Here is a 17,375-nt window from a genome sequence, read left to right as displayed (position 1 = left end):
GGCAGCCCAAAAAGAAAAATCCTTTTACAGACCATGTATGAGGACCACAGTGGTCCCCAACACCCACAATAATATCCAGCGGCATGGTGGCCTGCCTGGAATCCTAGTATATAATGGCAGAGATTGGGTATTCCTCCAAGCAGGATGGCTAGCTAAATTGGTAAGCTCTAGGTTTAACTGAGTCTCTTCCTCGACAAATAAATGGGGACTGACCAAGGAAGACACCTGGTGTTAACCTCAGACCTGAACACACATGCACACACAGGAGCACACTTGCCTATATTCATGCAAACATACATATACACATGTATGCACATCACATACAAAATAATACAGAATAAAATGAGGGATAATATCTACTTTACATGGTCATGACAAGAATTATATTAAAGACACAAATGAATGCTAAGAAGCACTAATACATAAAGAAATAAAATTATCATTAATTTATAGTCGCAAAATCCACATCTTGATTTAGAACAGGGTACAGGAAAGAAATGAAGTCTTGGCGGATAGAAGAAAGGAGGGATAGACGGGGACAGAAAGGAGGGGAGAAAAGAGACTGAAGTTATTTTTTTCCCATTGGTTCAGAGATCTGTCTTAAGAAACCTATGTCAACAGCCTATAGCTAGCATACTATAGTCATATGTCACTTAACAATGGAGATGCATCCTGAGAAAATGTCACTGCATGATTTTTGTTTCTATGTAGACATCACAGTGTACTCACACAAACATAGATGATATAGTCAACTACACATGTAGGCTGTGTGGGGTAACATTTGTTCCTAAGCTATAAACCTTTACAGCATGTTACTAGAAACTTAAGGCAACTCTAACTCAGTGGAATTTACAATATTTATATTATATAAATACACATGAACATAGACAAGTATATTAAAAATGCTATATAACTTTTCTGCTCTATTGTGATTTTATAGGGCAAAAACCGTATTTGTGGTCAGTATTGCTGTGGCCCATCACTACAGTAATTAAGTCAAAGACAAGGGTATCCACGTGTACATGCTTACCTTTACTATTGTTTTAGGGCGTTTTTTAAAAAATAGTTTTGGCTTTTCTACCACAGGAAGAGGTGGGAGTTTTTTAAGCTCCTGTAAGACAGTGGTTGCCGCACGCTTCTTGGACAGCTTTTTGCTATTTCCCTCTCCTTCCGCAGAAAATTCTCCCACTGACACCCGGGTAACAAAACTCTTCATATGAGGGGGTCCACTTTCTTTAATAACCTATTAAATGCAAGTGGAACATTAGTCAACATACCAGCATTTGTATTTAACAGCATGAAACAACTAATCTGGAGATCCATACCAAATTACAGTATCTCTTTAAGACATCTAGTTTAAGGTATGAGAACAGCAACGTTTATATAAAATATTTCTTATTCTCAATTAACCAACAGTGACAGAAATCTTGACAAGCTGTAGAACGAATATTTAAAACCCAGAGACAGATATCGGGGTTCAACCTGAAGATCAGAGAAGCAAAGCTGCCAAGCCTCTAGAGAGCTCTTACTTCTATGAAATCTTCAGATTGAAAGAGGGTGAGGTCTTGTCTCATCCTGCTTTATATTCCTCTCTAGTGCTGGAATTAAAGGCCTGCACCACCACTGCCCAGCCTCTATCGCTAACTAGTGTGGCTGCTGGGATTAAAGGTGTGTTCCACCACTGCCTGCCCTGTATGGCTACTAGTGTGGCTGGTTTATGTTCTGATCTTCAGGCAAGCTTTATTTATTGAAATACAAATGAAATATCATTACATTTCCCCCTTTTATGTCTCACATAAAAAGGCTATAACTAATATAAGAAAAACTATATATAAAAAGAACAACAATTATATACAATATATACAGGCAATAAATACATCAACAATATCTAGTCCATATACAACTGACAAATTCAGAGAAAATATTCCATATCCATCTTATCTTGGTGGACCCAAACTCTTGTACCTAATTTACTCTCTATCATAACTTGCTTTCTGCATCAGGTAAACAGGAAAACTAACTATCTAGTCTACCTACTACTACCTAACTAACTACCTCAGAGACCCAAGAAGGAAATAATATTGAGTAAGCAGAAAGTGCAAGCAAGCAACTTCTAAAAAATGTGAGTAATGACAGAAACAGTTGGCTGCTTGGACAGTCACCCAAAGTTGCTCTGCAATGTTGGGGCATCCATCTTCGGCCTACAGGCCTAACATATCCAACATACTTCTCTGTGAAACACGATATTCTGAAGGGCTGTCCCACCTTGTCTTGACAATACCTGGCAGTCACTCTTCTTTGTGTCTTGCTTGTCCAATTAGGACAGTATACTGTCAGCAGTCAAGGCAAAGGCATTTTCTTGCCCAGTGATTTACTTTTGCCACAAAGAAAGCAAACTTTATGTGGAGTTTCTCTGATGCCCATTATCTTCTCTGAAGTACACTGGTGCTTCCAAGAGCAGACAGGTCTCATTGTCATAGAAAGAAGAACCTATGTTATTAATGGCATATTCTGTAGATTTCTGAAGTGTTTGAAGATGACTTGGCTATCTAAAATATATCTTTGTTTGACCTTGAAAACATACCTAAAGTGACTACAAGTTCGATTGTAATAGGTGATTAACTACTACCCTGCATTTCTTTATTATCCTAAACAGTTGGTAATAATTTTCAAGGACTAGAAATTTGCATTGCATTGCTAAATGAGTTGTATAGGTACAATACCTTAAACAAGTGTAGAAATGTATGTACAGTATGTTCTAACAAAATTAATCTCAATATACAAAAAATGTATACAATATACAAAAGTCCAACCCAATGTAAAACATTTAAAACTAGTAGTTGATTTTAAGAGTAGATTCAATAATCTACCATTTTATCTTATCATATCTACTTCCTCCCTTTTTTTCCAGAGTAGATCCAATAATCTACCCTTTTATCCTATTGTATCTATATCCCCCTTTTTTCTTTACACAACAAGAACCTTGAATCTAACTTCCTTTGTTTAGCTTTTTTTCCTGATCATTACCAATAACAACGTCCTAATTTGGGGAAGATTCTCTTTTGGCAAGTTATATCTGATCAAATGAAAGGCATTTGTTAGCTTTATAGGTTAGTTTAGATCAAACAGCTTGGCTGTTTGATAAAGTATTATCTCTTCTAATTAAGAGGTGTCTCTTGTTCAAATCGAATCTTTATCAATTTTAATGGAATTCATAGCTTTTCTTCTGCTGTGGAAATAAAAGCAAAATCCTGTCTCCAACATAACACATGTCCTGGTTTCTATTCTGAGGTCAGTACATTTTTAAAGTATATTGGCTCATTTAATTCTGTAGTTCTTTTTCTACTGTCCAATGTTTCTCCACAGCTGCTGTTCCTTAGAAAATTCAAAGTTAATATAGCATTATGCAATTGATTTCTGGGGGTCTTTATCATTCCTTTCTGTTTATTTAACATATCCTTTAGAGTTCAATTTGATCTTTTAATAACTGCCTGACTTGTAAGATTGTATGGTACACCTGTAATATTCTTTATATTATAATAAGCAAAAAAAATGTTTAATTTTCTTAGAGACATAAGCTAGAACATTGTCTTTCTTTATTTGCACAAGCATACCCATAATGCCCATAACTTCTAGTAAATGTGTGATTACTGAATCAGCCTTTTCCAAACTCAAAGCAGTTGCCCATTGAAAACCTGAATAAGTATTAATGGTATAGCGTACATATTTTAGTTTTTCAGTTCTACAAAATGGAACACATCCATCTGCCAGATTTCATTCCTCTGAATACCCTTTGGGCTACTTCGTGCAGGTAGTGGTGTTCGTATAAAGAACAAGTAGGATATTTCCTTATATTTTCCTTAGCTTGTTGCCACGTGATGGAAAAGTCTTTTTTTAAACCTTTGCTATTGATGTAATTTTTTATGAAATCCTATGGCCTTCAGCACATTCCCAATCAATAATTGATTAATTTCTGCATTACCTGTGTTACAGGACCTGGAAGACCCATATGGGATCGGATGTGTGTCATGTACATTGGACAAAGCCTGTTCCTGATTATGTCTTGTACCTGGATAAACAATGAAGTCAACTCTGTATCATCTGGTATAAATTCAATAGTTTCAATATGCAAAACAACTCGTTTTGCATACTGTGAATCAGTAACTTTGTTGAGAGGTTCTTTAAAATCCCTTAGTACCATAAGAATAGCATATAAATTTGACTTTTGGAAAGAATCATAAGGGCTTTGATCTACTTTACTTAATTTTTCTAATTTGTAACCTGCCTTTCCTATTTATTTGCATTAGTATAGAATGTAGGGGCTACAGTTAGTTCTCTTTACAAGTTGAATTCTCTTGCTTTTGGGATAACTGTTGTTAATCTCTTCCAAAAAATTACTACAAGCTCTTTGCCAGGGTTCACTTTCTGCCCATAATTAGTCAATTTCATCATTATTAAAAGGTTTCTGCTGGGATTATTTCTGCTAATTGACAAAGTCTCAATTTTCCTTTTGGTATTCACTGAGACTTTTTCCACATAAGTTTTTAATTTTTTACTTGGTTTATGTGGTAAAAAAGATCCATTCTAAGATAATATCTTCTCTCTGCATTAAAATTCCTGTAAGGGAATGTTTGGAGGGTAATATGATCAGAATGCAGTTGAGATTTGGATCCACATGATCCACGTGTACCTCCTGTAATTTCTCTTCAAGCAAAGTAAATTCTCTCTTGGCTTCAGCTGATTATTCCCTGGGACTAAAATTTAAGTCCTTGTTGCAATCTAAAGTTTTTTTTAAACTAATCAAGTCATCAGGATCTATCCCAATAGAGTATTGTAGATGAGAAATGTCTCCTAGAAATCTTTGGAAGTCATTAAGAGTCTATAATGGATCTCCCCTAATTTGCATCTTTTGGGGTCTAATTTTTGGTAAACCTATTTTATAACCCAAATAATTAATAGAATCTCCTATTTGTATTTTTTCAGGAGCAATTTGTAATCCCCAACAAGGCAAAATTTTCTTTACTTATTCATTTTTTTTCCTAAAGTATCTATATTTGAAACAGATAGCAAAATGTCATCAATGTAATGGTAAACTATAGAGATTCCGGAAACTGCTTAAGTATCATTTCCAATGGCTGACTTACAAAATATTGGCACAGGGTGGGGTTATTTGACATTCCCTGTGGGAGAACCTTCCATTGATCTCTCTTAGCAAGCTGAGAATTGTTATGAGTAGGCATAATAATTTTTCTGTCCTTTTCTTGCAAAGGTATAGTGAAGAAACAATCTTTTAAATCAATAACTATAAGAGGCCATCCTTTAGAATAAAGAAGGCAAAGGAATGCCAGACTGTAGAGAGCCCATTGGCTGAATCACCTTATTAACAGCTCTTAGATCTGTTAACATTCTTCATTTTCCAGATTGTTTTTTAAACAAATACAGGAAAATTCCAAGAGCTGGTTGGAATTCTTCAATGTGCTGAGCATCTAGTTGCTCCTGTATCAGCTGTTCTAGAGCCTGCAGTTTCTCTATTATTAAAGGCCATTGCTTAACCCATACAGGTTTGTCTGTCAACTATTTTAAAGGTAGGGCTATTGGTGCCTTTGAAATATCCGCAGCTGCTGTGCCCTGTTCTTATACAATCAGAATGGCCAGTGGCTGTTCTTTATAATATCTTGTACTATCATTCCCAGAAACATACGTTAATTTGTGGTTTGTTTCTAAGATTGGGGTAATGTTAATCTGAGTATTCCAATGCTGTAAAAAATCATGTCCCCAGAAATTCATTGCTTTGTTAGTCACATATGGTTATAATATTCCTCTCTGTCCTCTGGCCCTATACATTCAACCTATCTTGCACTCTGTTTTACCTGAGATAAAGCTTTGATCCCTAAAAATTAGGTACCTTTGTCTATCAAACCTTCAAGGACAACATCATTTATTTCTATTTTTAGTGTTGATCTTTGTTCATTTATAGAAGTTTGTCAAAATACTCGCTTTATGGTTTCTCCTAAAATTTTTGTTCTCTCTTATATAGTTGTTGCTTTATCCAGAGTAGTATGGTTTCTTAATATTAGGTTCTTTAATTGCTCTGGGCAGGAGTTTCCTTTATGATGGCAGGAAATGACTGAACTCATGGAGTTTCCCAGTGGCAAAGGATTACCTTGAAGATTTCTCATTGACCTTCATTCATTAGTAAAATGCCTGCCTTTGCCACACCTTCTGCATAATCCAGAAGGGAGAGGCAATCTGAATGGATTATTCTTAGGAAAAAAATTGTTTCTATGAATGCCCTGTGTACAATCCCTTTTAAAGTGACCATGTTTGCTGCAATTATAACATTTGACATTTCTATTTTTCCTCAAAGCTCTGGAATCACCTCTCCTTTCCATGCATCATTATGGTCATGAGATTTAATATTAATTGCATCTTGAATCCATTCCTCTCAAGGTGCTGACTTTGCCTTTAATGGCCTAATTATCCTTTTGCATAGAGAACTGGCATTTTCAAAAACCAGAGATTCAATTATTATTTGTCTAACTTCTGAATTTGGTATCATTCTATTTACAGCTGAAGTCAGTCTTTGTAAGAAATCTGTAAAGGCTTGCTTTGGGCCCTGTATAACTTTAGTAAATTACTCAGTTTTCTTTATTATTTCTCCAATTCTGTCTCAAGCATTCAAAGCTGCTGTGTGGCATAAATCCAGGGTGTGGTCATCATATACAGTTTGCCTTTCTATAGCAGCATAATCTCCTTCTCCAAGAATTTGATCTTGGGAGGTTGCCCTACCTCTAGCTTTACTCTGTTATTCCAAAATCTTAGCCTCTTCTTTGAACCAGGTACTCTGTTATAATTGTTAGCAGTCTCTAAAACAACCGTAAGCAATTCTATTCGGTCTTTAGGGATAACGCTATTATAAACTTATCAAGAGTTTAACACTTGTTTCACAGAAGGTGAATGCATGCCAGATTAGACTATTGCTTCCTTGAATCAATTTAAACCTAACACTGGCACAGGAATCCAGTTAGCTGTAACAGAGACTGCCATTTGGCAATTCCTGTAAAGTTACTGGATATATTAAGGTTGGCTATCTGAAAACCTTAGGCTGTTCCTCTCTATTTTTATAATGCAATGATGAGATTGGTTCTCCATTAAATTCCTCTGTCTGGATTTGAATAACTCTGTGGTCTGCTTTATTAGGTTTTTCTAAGGCCTATATCTTAGCACTCAGATTAACCAACTGTTTCAGTGATAAGACAAAAATGATAAAGCTGATAATATTTACAATTGACATTACATAAATTCCACCTAAATTAGATGTCCTCTCATTTAATTGTTCCATTTTCAAACTGTCTAGCACATTATCATAAAGAGATCCAAATCCATTTATTGTATGGTTTTTCCCATTTTTTTTTTAATTTGGGAAAAACTCTTCTTTTAGCTAATTCCTCGCTTTAAGAATTCCCAATTGTCTTACCAAATCTACCGATGATATTGATGAAGATGTGAGGCTGATTGCTATTGTGCAGCACAGTAAAAGCTTGACTGGATTTCAAGGCAGCAACCCAGTTTGGCAGCAGCCCAGAAGGGGATTCAAGGAGAGCCTGCAACCCTTGGTGGAGTCCAGCGGGGTGGGGGTGTCTAAAGAATGCACAGGAGATTGTTTGGAAAAGCAAGTGTGGTGAGGACCTGCCTAAAGCCAGAATCAGCCAGTTTAGGGCAGGTGAATCCTGTGGCATTTGGAGTCCAGGTGCTTCTGGAATTTGGGTGGCAGCTGGAGACTGTTTCAGAGAGGCTACAACAGGAAATCCCTAAGTAAAGAAAGTCTACTGAGGTAGGGCTAGAGCCCCACATGCAGCTCTGGTCTGTGCTGGTGGCTAAAAGATCACAGGCAAATGGCTTTTTCATGAATTCATACCTCAAACGTTGGGCACCAGATGTAGCATGAATATTAAAAAACCCAGAGACAGATATTGGGGTTCAACCTGAAGATCAGAAAAGCAAAGCAGTTAAGCCACTAGAGAGCTCTTACCTCTATGAAATCTTCAGACTGAAAGAACATGAGTTCCTCATTCCCCACTTATAGTCCTCTCTAGTGCTGGGATTAAAGGCATGCACCACCACCACCCGGCCTCTATGACTAACTAGTGTGGCTGCTGAGATTAAAGGTGTGTGCCACCACCGCCTGGCCTGTATGGCTGACTACTGTGGCTACTTTGCGTACTGATCTTAAGGTAACCTTAATTTATTAAAATACAAATGAAATATGATATGATTGCAACAAGCATGTAATTTACATTTATGGTTCCCCATGTCTTACAGAACACAAAGCTAAGAGCACAGAACATGCCATATTAGCTATGATGCTAAACTAGATAAGCCATCTAAAGTGAAAATAACATCACTACGTGTGTGTGTGTGTGTGTGTGTGTGTGTGTGTGTGTGTGTGTGTAGTCCTCTGTCAGGGAAAAATACCAGAGGTCAAAGTTGATGTCTTATCATTTCAAAGATGAAGTCTCATCATACAATGGCCTATTTTATAGTACTGCATATATGATTATGGTTCTGTAAGATCATAATGTAACAGAAAAATTATATAGCATTTTAGTCTATGTTTACATGTATTTAATATTTCAAACACCATTAAGCTATAAAGCATCCTTCTGTGACACACTTTCAAAAACAAAAAAAAGAATAAAAACCTCCTGTTAGCAACCTCACTATTTTCATAAGGACATTTAAACTCTTGAGAATTCTGGAGACATGATCTTAGATCTTAGATGGTACACTGATAAACCATAAAATTATGCATTTTTCAGTGTAAAGAATTATGAAACTTTCAACTAGGAGTATTTTAGAACTACTCAATATGTTCTTATGTCTAATTTATATCATCATGTAGAGAAAAGATGGATTTCAAGTACTGAATACTCAAAATCCTAGTTTCCTTTAAAATTCTGACCTGAGGAACATATAGCATTTGGTTTACCGCTTAACTGGAATTTTATATTCTAATATTGGAGTGCCACTAGGAAAAGGAATTAAAAGCAATGTGGCATCTTAACAACCCAACATTAGCAGAGAAAGGAAGTAGTTATAAGTATGCTTCCCAAGTAACTTAAGTCTACTAATTTAAACACCAACTGTTCATTTTTACCGTTCTGATGCACACACTTATTAATTATAAAAGTAATTTACTGGGCTGGGGGATAGCTTTGCTAGGAGGCTGCCTGCTGAGCAAGCGTGAGGACCTAAGTTCAGACCTCCAGCACGCATGTAAGAACCAGGCACCGCTGCACACATCTGTAAACCCAACACTGGGTGAGCTGGAAACAGGCAGATCTCTGGCACTCACTGGGTCCAGTAAAAGACCTTTTCCCAAAAATTAAGGTATAGAAAGGTCCCTGGTTCATTTTTGAGTTTTGGCTCCAGCCCTCACTCCGCCCTAAAAGGCATAGCATGATTTTCCCTGTGCCAGCTCTAGGCTGAGAACATATGTGCATGTACACACACAGGCACCACACACATTCAGGGAGGGGGAGGGAAAGGGGAGGCGGCGGTGGGGAAGAGACAGAAATCTTTAATAAATAAATAAATAAAACAAAAAGCGGTTTACGGACTCAATAGGGAATCCTGAGTATTTAACCTTTTGTTGTCGCATTAGATCATCAGTATGAGCATCAATACTCTATGCCATAACATACAGATGTGCAAAGGACTTGTATGACATAAAATTGTCTTCCTATTTATTTTAGTTTTTAAAAGACCCCACACGCCAATGAGTTTTAGGTATGTGCTGGATGCTTTGGTAGGCTTCACAAGTTTGCCCAGCCCAGTGACTTCTTGTTGGAATCAGTCTGTCAAGTACTTTCCCCTCCTGCCTTACTGATTTCGCTACTATCTACCTGCTACAGGCTAAGAAGCCAGGTGATATGACTTGTCAGCTGTCTCTCAGCCCAGTGTTCCTTCCAATGAGTGCAAGGCAGGGGTCCCCAGAAGATAAATGTGATAAAACCTGACAGAGAAGTCACTCCACAATCTGAGCTTATTTCCTCATTCTTGCCTACTTTTCCCATATGAGCCTCAAAGTTAGTGATTTCTTAATATGGAAGGCATTATAAAATCATTTTTAAGGTTTTCTCTTTTTAAAAGCTTTAAAAACCCTTATAAATATTTAGTTTGTGCATATTTAGTTACAGAAATCTATATCATTTTTTTTTTAGTGATCTGTCAGTTAATGTTAAGACTTTTTTGGAACTAAGTCCTACAGCACATATTTAATATTTGGCAAGGTCCTAGGTAGGATTGCCAGCATCTCCTTCAAGACAGGTTTTGACCTCCACACAGTTAAAAGGAATTAGATGTTAGCATAGCATCACTAAACACTGAACTGACTCATAACTTGAATAATAATAAAATGATAAGTAAATAAAACACTAAATCCTATCTATAGATTAACAGAAATTACGATCAGAAAACAAATTTTAAGGTCAAAACTGAAATGCCATGTATAAAGACAGTCTAGTACAGAAGAGACAAGGAGACCCACCACATTCATAGCATTATGATAATTTCCATTTCTCCAGGGCATAAATCATTTCAGGGTAATGGATCTTAACACAAGAAGCATGTGCATGCCTGAGACAATCTAGGACATCATTTAATTTGCTTAAATAATCATAGAAAAGCACATGAACACATACCTCAAAACTGACGGGCATATTTCTCTTCAGAGCAATTTCAAACACTAAGCTTATTTCAGATTTATTTGCATCTTTGTCATCATCCATTTCTTTTCCTGATTCACCATTCTAAGCACACACAAAGAAAAACATGGTAGCATTGGGTCTCGTCATCATAGTAACTTTCCTATTGTTCTGCAACTAGGCGGGTTGAGCTAAAATGTCTGAAATAGAAGACATGGACACACACAGTGGATTCTCCTGGAATTATCACAAGTCAAGGGCTATGCTGCCAGCCTTCTGGATTTTGTTTCATTTAACTTGAAGCAGAAGCAGCTAAAGCTAAGTTTGAAAGTCTTCTCCCCAACCACATATTCTTTAGACCCAATTCTTTTACTGCAGAGCTGTGCAGCATGTGCAGAGCTAGCATGGCCATGGGCGTATATAGCAGACACAGTACAGGATGCAAACCACGACAGCGGCACCGTGTCTGGACTAGAACATTCACTTATTCTCTTATGCAATACATGCTTCTAGAAGGTCTCGTCTGTGCTGAACAATGTACGCGTTGAGATAAGGGAATAAAGGGACAGGTCTTGATATCAAGAAGCTTAGGATCTTGAGAGCTTGTTTGGAGGTTCTAGCAGGGGAGCGCAGATACTCGTATACCCTTGACTGAAGACTGGTCCTTCTCTATTTGGGGAAGGATGGAGCGTGCAGCTTTGGGAGGGACGCACATGGAGTGGTGAGGGAAGAAGGGGACACCTGCCTAACCAGCCAGATCAGCCGAATCAACCCTGGTGATCAGTGTCGCAGCCAGATTGCCCTCACATCCAAGAGATGGCTCTGAGGTTAAGAGCACAGATTGCTCTTCCAGAGGTCCTGAGTTCAATTCCCAGCAATCACATGGTGGCTTACAACCATCTGTAATGAGATCTGGTACCATCTTCTGGCCTGCAGGTATACATGCAGGCAGAATACTGTATACTAAGTAAGTAAATAAATAAATAAATAAATAAATCTTTTTTTTTTAAAAAAAAAAAAAGAAGAAGCAGCTTAGGATCTATACCTTCCTAAGCCTGGATGGAGGATGAGGGCTTTGGACTTCCCACAGGGCAGGATACCCTGCCCTCTCTAAGGACTGGAGGGGGAGGAGAAAGGGGAGGAGCCGGAGGGAAGTGGGAGGAGGGGAGGAAGTAGAAATTTTGAATGGTATTATTTATAAAGTAATAAAAAATTATTAGAAAAAAAAAGAAACTTGGGTTCTAACTAGAAATGGTTAACAGTTACCATGAACAGTTGCAACAGCAGAGAAACATGTACGCTCACGATGATAACATTTTCAAAGAAAGACTACCATGTTTGAAGAAAAGATAATCTAGGGGGCTGAACTATAAGATTTGAATAACCCAGCAGAAAGGAATACGAGGCTGGCTAATCTGTTGGAAATGCCTGAACTAGAGATATTAAAGTCAATGGAGGAAGCAGATGAAAACTTAAGAATGGGTAAATTGCCCAAGAAGAGCCTTAGCATTCTAATTTGCAAACTAAAGTAGGACTCCAAATTCTCAAACAATCTCTTCCTCTTTACATCCCTTGACCACAGGCTGGGGCTGGGGCTCACCTGGGAGAGCACTTGTCTTTAAAGCACAAGGCCCTGCATTCAACTTCCTGAACTTCTAAAATCTGCTGTGGCCTTGGCCTACATTCCTTGATCTCAGGTGAACACAATGTAATCTTTGCCCAATACAAGGTTGCATTAAATGTAAGGCAAATGAGTGTTACCTTCCATCCTCCTACACTGGTGCCTAAATCTCATGCTGCCTCATGAGGGACTCCCACTGGTGAACCGAGGTCTTCCCAGAAGGAATGAGTGAGTTTAGTGCACTAACGGGCATGTGAAAGCAAACTATCATGATCCTTCCCTAGCTGAACAAATTATTGCTTTTATTATACAATTAGTTTATTTGTCTGCTCAGTAACCTCCAGGGAAAAGCACAGGAAAGAGACTGTCACACTCGGCAGAGCCACACCTGGGGAGACTTTTCTGGAATAGGTTCATTCTGCAGTGCTTGAAGGGCTTTCATTGCAGCATTATGTCTGGCAGCTTGTCGAGTCTTCCCTTCACCAAAGAACTCATTATTTCCTACAGTCAATTGAACATAAAAAATCTTCGGCATTGGGCAATGATACCTATGAAAAGAGAACACAAGCATTAGTTGTTGTGGAATGTCATTTCCAGGCATGTTACATTTGTTTATGCTGTGGAACATTTGTTTAAAATATTTAAAATTTGTTTAAAATGCAAAGACGTGTTGCATTCTTTTATATTGCATTTGTTTAAATCTGTGAAGCTGTGTTACTCTGCCTGTCTAAAACACCTGATTGGTCTAATAAAGAGCTGAACAATCAATAGCAAAGCAGGAGAAAGGATAGGCGGGGCTGGCAAAAAGGAAGAATAAATAGGAGAAAAAGAGGGATCAGGAAGCAAGAGAGGTTCAAGGAGTGAGAAAAGGAAGGGCCAGCCACTAAGACACACAGCCAGACGTGGAATAAGAAGGAAAGAAAAGATATACAGAAACAGAGAAAGCCCAGAGGTAAAACGCAGGCAGGATAATTTAAGAAAATCTGGCAAGAACCAAGTCAAGTTAAGGGCAGGTATTCATAAAAATAATAATAATAATAATAAGACTATAAGACTACGTGTGATTTATTTGGAAGCTGGGTGGCAAGCCCCAAAGAGCCCAAAGAGCCAAAGAGTAAATGAGTAAAAAAACAACCAACTACAATTAGTGGTAGCTCAATATGAGTCTATAACCATAATAACCATAAGATTATTCACTTAAAATGTTAACGACTATGGAATGTGTGGTATATTATCTTATTAACCTTAATACAATATTAACCACAAGAATATATTTCTGTAGTGATATTTTATCTGTATTTTAATAAATAAAGCTTGCCTGAAATTCAGAGAATAAAACACCCAGCCACTGGCTCTTATCTCTACCTCAGTCTGTTGATTCTGCCTCCAGGAATCTCAGAATGAGACTGTGTGTGAGAGCTGTCTCCTCCAGGCTTATATTTCTCTCTAGTGCTGGGATTAGAGGTGTGCACCACTACCTCCTGGTTTCTATGACAAACAAGTGTGACTGCTGGGATTAAAGGTGTGTGTCATTGCTGCTTGGTCTATGAGGCTGACCAGTGCATGAAGTTGATCTTCATGCAAGCTTTATTTATTAAAACACAGATGAAATGTCCTGATATATTTCTAAGGTAAAATGTGAGTCAATATGTAGCTATACATAATACTGTACACTGACTTCCAAGAGAAATGTAACATTAAACAAAAATGAATGGAATAAAAATTATTCAACTATACCATGGAAGATTTTCTAATGAAGTTTCAGTTTTGATAGATGAGAACTGAATAGTCTGCTACTGAGAACAGACAGGCGCTGCAGAAATGGGAGACGAGTGAGCGCATTTAGGTGGCGGCATGCATTACTGGGCTCGTAGTAAATAGTGGCTGTACTAGAACTATGGGGGCAGAGGGACGGCTTAGTATGATAAAAACTAATAAAGACATAATATTGACATAACAAACTAAAGAAGTTATGCTAATTCTTTTTAAATGTTTCCTCTAAACTGACCATGGCACCGGTACACATTTCAGAAGGCAGTGACATTCCATAGGTACACAATGCACAACGATAAAATGAAGGTAACGGGCATGCACCATTTCTTTGTGCTGGGAATGCTCAAAATGCCTTCTGTTTGAAATACTAACCTAACTTTTGTTACCTACTGTTATTCTGCTATACTACATAGAACATATAAATCATTCCTCCAACCCAGTGAACCCCATTAAATATCTTCTCCCCATTCTCTCTTGCCCAACACCCTTTTCAGATTCTGGTAACTACAACACTACTCCCTACATTTCTCAAGATCAAATTATTAGCTTCCTGATGCATGTAAGGCACGCAGAGCTTTTCCCTCTATGCCTGATTTAGTTCACTTAACACAATGACCACCAGCTCCACCCCTGTTGCTGCATATGAAACAATTGCATTCATTTTATGACTGAGCTACATTCCATTGTTATTCATACTTTCTTTAGCTATTCATCCACTGATGGATACCTGGGCTGATTCCAAATCTTGCCCCCATGAACACTGCTGTAAGCTGTGACTGTAGATGTCTCTAGAATCAGCTCCACAGAGACTGCTGGGTCATCAGCAGCTCTATTTCTAAGCTGGGTGTGTTTTGTTGGTTTTGACGTTGCTGTTTTTGAGGAATCTCTATGCTGTTTTCCATAATGTATATACTAACCTACAGTCTCAACAGGATATGAGAGTTTCCTGTTCTCCTCCTCCTTCTAGTCTGGTTTCTTACTGCAGGGTGGTGCATATTTCTCTGATGTGGTGCTGAGAAGTATTTAAGTTAATTCTTACATAGGAAGTTAGAGATCAGGAGTTAGACTCCCTGGTAGGCAAAAGGGAGGGAGGGAGGTCATGGCTAGGTAATAAAGATGGCCAATTTTCAGGTGGTCAGCTTCTTCCTCAACCTGAGACAAAAGCCTAGCAGTTTTTATATCCTCCCAGTGGCCCCTGAGGACAGACTGACTGAGCAAGTCCAAGGTCTGGTCAGGACCTGTCACACAACAGTTTTAGGCCAATCAACCATCCTTTCTGTCTTCAAACTGACCAACTCTACAGCAGGGATGAAGACTCTTCAAGAAAGAACTGGATTTTCCCGCTTTCTGAGATCCCCTCTGCTTTGCAGAGGGTCTTTTTCTATGTATGTCTGCATGTGTGTGTTTCCTTCTTCCCAATAAAGACAGACATTTCTTTTATCTTTTTTTTTGTTTGTTTGTTTGAGACAGGGTTTCTCTGTGTAGCCCTAGCTGTCCTGGAATTCACTCTGTAGACCAAGCTGGCCTCAAATTCAGAGATCCACCTGCCTCTGCCTCCTGAGTGCTGGGAATAAAGGCATGTGCCACCACCACCAACTAAACACCATTTTTAACTGCTGATTCTGTCTGCAGGGCATGAGATCCCTCTGTTGCTACTTGTTCTGCTTTAGATTTCTTCCTGCTTTTTAAAAATTCTTTAGCCTGCAGAGAAAATGAACACCATCAAGACCCCTAGACAACATCATTTCTAGACTGCATCAGAAGTAGCATCACAAACTATACTCATGATTGACAGCCCAGCCAGGATATAGTGAGGCTGAGGGAGAAGGATGAGACTGGGAAGCTGCAACTAATCGAGGGGTAAGAGACTAAGAGAAGAAAGAGCACATCTAGGATATATTTCACATTCATTTCTTTGATTTGTTTTTCTAGATTGGGATTCTCTGTGTAGCCCTGGTTGTCCTGAAACTCACTCTGTAGACTAGGCTGGCCTGGAACTCACAGAAATCCACCTGCCTCTGCATCCCAAGGGGATTAAAGATGTGCACCACCACCAGCTTAAAAGAAATTTTAAAAATTAGGATAGATGATAAAATCTATCAACTCAACAATTACTTAAGAAATGTCTTTTATGGAAGGATACTGTAAAAACAAACACAGTAGAGAAGACAAACAGACATGTATGTAGAATACCTAGTGTGTCAAAAATTACCTGTAAAAATAGGGACGGGTTCAGTAGTGTCAGGCAGTAGTCTATATAAGGTGGCTAGCAAGGCTTCACTGAGAAAAGGACAGTTTTGTGAAGACCAGAAAAAAGGGAGGAACCAAACCATGCAGGAATAGGGGCCAGTGCATCTGAGGTACACAGAAGACCAGATCCTGAGGCCCGGAGACATGCTTGAGTAACTAAGGAGACCTATGTGGCTAGAGATGCAGGGGTACGGAAGGAAAGTCAAGGGCAAGAGACAACCCGATTCTGCAGGCCTTCCTTAAAGTCAGTTTAAAGATTCCACTTCGATCCTAAGAGAAATGGACAGCCATTGTGAGCAGATCATCTCCTCCGTTGAGGGCAGCAGAAGCAAGGGGACTCCAACAGCCCAGCTATGAGTTCAGCCTCAGGAAAGGACAGACAGTGCCTTAACTTGGGTATCATCGTAGACGAAACAAAAAGTCCCTGAATTCTACATGAGTTTCTAAAATAAAGATGGGATAATCTAAGGGCTGCCTCTGAAATCTAAGACCTGGTCAGTCACCCTAGAGCTCTAGAAGAATACTAAACACTGCAAAAAGACCCTGCAGCTCTGCTTCGCAAAGTGAAGCTGTTAGGGAGATCAGACCTCCAGCAGATATGTCACGTGGGCAATCATATTGATGAGTCTGGACTCTAAGGAAAAGTTCTAAAGTGAAGATAAAATTTGGAAATATTCAACATAAATGGCATTCAAACATCAAGAAAAATAAGGACCCTGTGAGATTCAGAGCTAACAGAAAGACCAATAAGCACAGGTTGATAACGTGGAAAAGTTGTGTTAAAGAACAAGAGACTGATGACAGACATCCTCAGTAACAGACAAAGTAAAACTAAGACTAAACAATATGATCACTAAATTGAATGACTCAGCACTGTGAACAGGATCAATTTTGATGGAATAATGGATGTGTAATTGTAATGCTAAAAATTAATTTTAAAAGATTATCAAAGTGCTGGAAAATATTTCCAAACCAAAGTCCAACTGTGTTGAAATAGGAGCAGCGGGGCTGCGTCCCCAGCACCC

General features: G+C 38.4%; 1 protein-coding gene across 4 annotated transcripts in view; it reads right to left on the bottom strand.

Moving 5' to 3' along the window:
* Nucleotides 1-17,375, bottom strand: part of Stau2 (staufen double-stranded RNA binding protein 2) — a 262,426-nt gene that overhangs the window by 179,005 nt on the left and 66,046 nt on the right. For 3 of the 4 annotated variants that reach the window (XM_050142109.1, XM_050142107.1, XM_050142108.1), the window contains 3 exons: nt 12,716-12,875; nt 10,704-10,811; nt 1,031-1,243 (listed from right to left, as the gene is read on the bottom strand). In XM_050142109.1, coding sequence (XP_049998066.1) covers nt 1,031-1,243; nt 10,704-10,811; nt 12,716-12,862 — 468 coding nt within the window. In that variant the 5' untranslated portion in view covers nt 12,863-12,875. Of the gene's footprint in view, nt 1-1,030; nt 1,244-10,703; nt 10,812-12,715; nt 12,876-14,064; nt 14,116-17,375 lie in introns of those variants that run through there. The other variant, XM_050142110.1, reaches the window with a different exon arrangement.

Source organism: Alexandromys fortis, unplaced genomic scaffold, assembly GCF_014885135.2.
Source record: "Alexandromys fortis isolate MF-2015 unplaced genomic scaffold, M_Fortis_MF-2015_v1.1 scaffold_41, whole genome shotgun sequence".
Classification (NCBI taxonomy): domain Eukaryota; kingdom Metazoa; phylum Chordata; class Mammalia; order Rodentia; family Cricetidae; genus Alexandromys; species Alexandromys fortis.
This window is presented reverse-complemented; position numbering and strand designations above follow the sequence as displayed.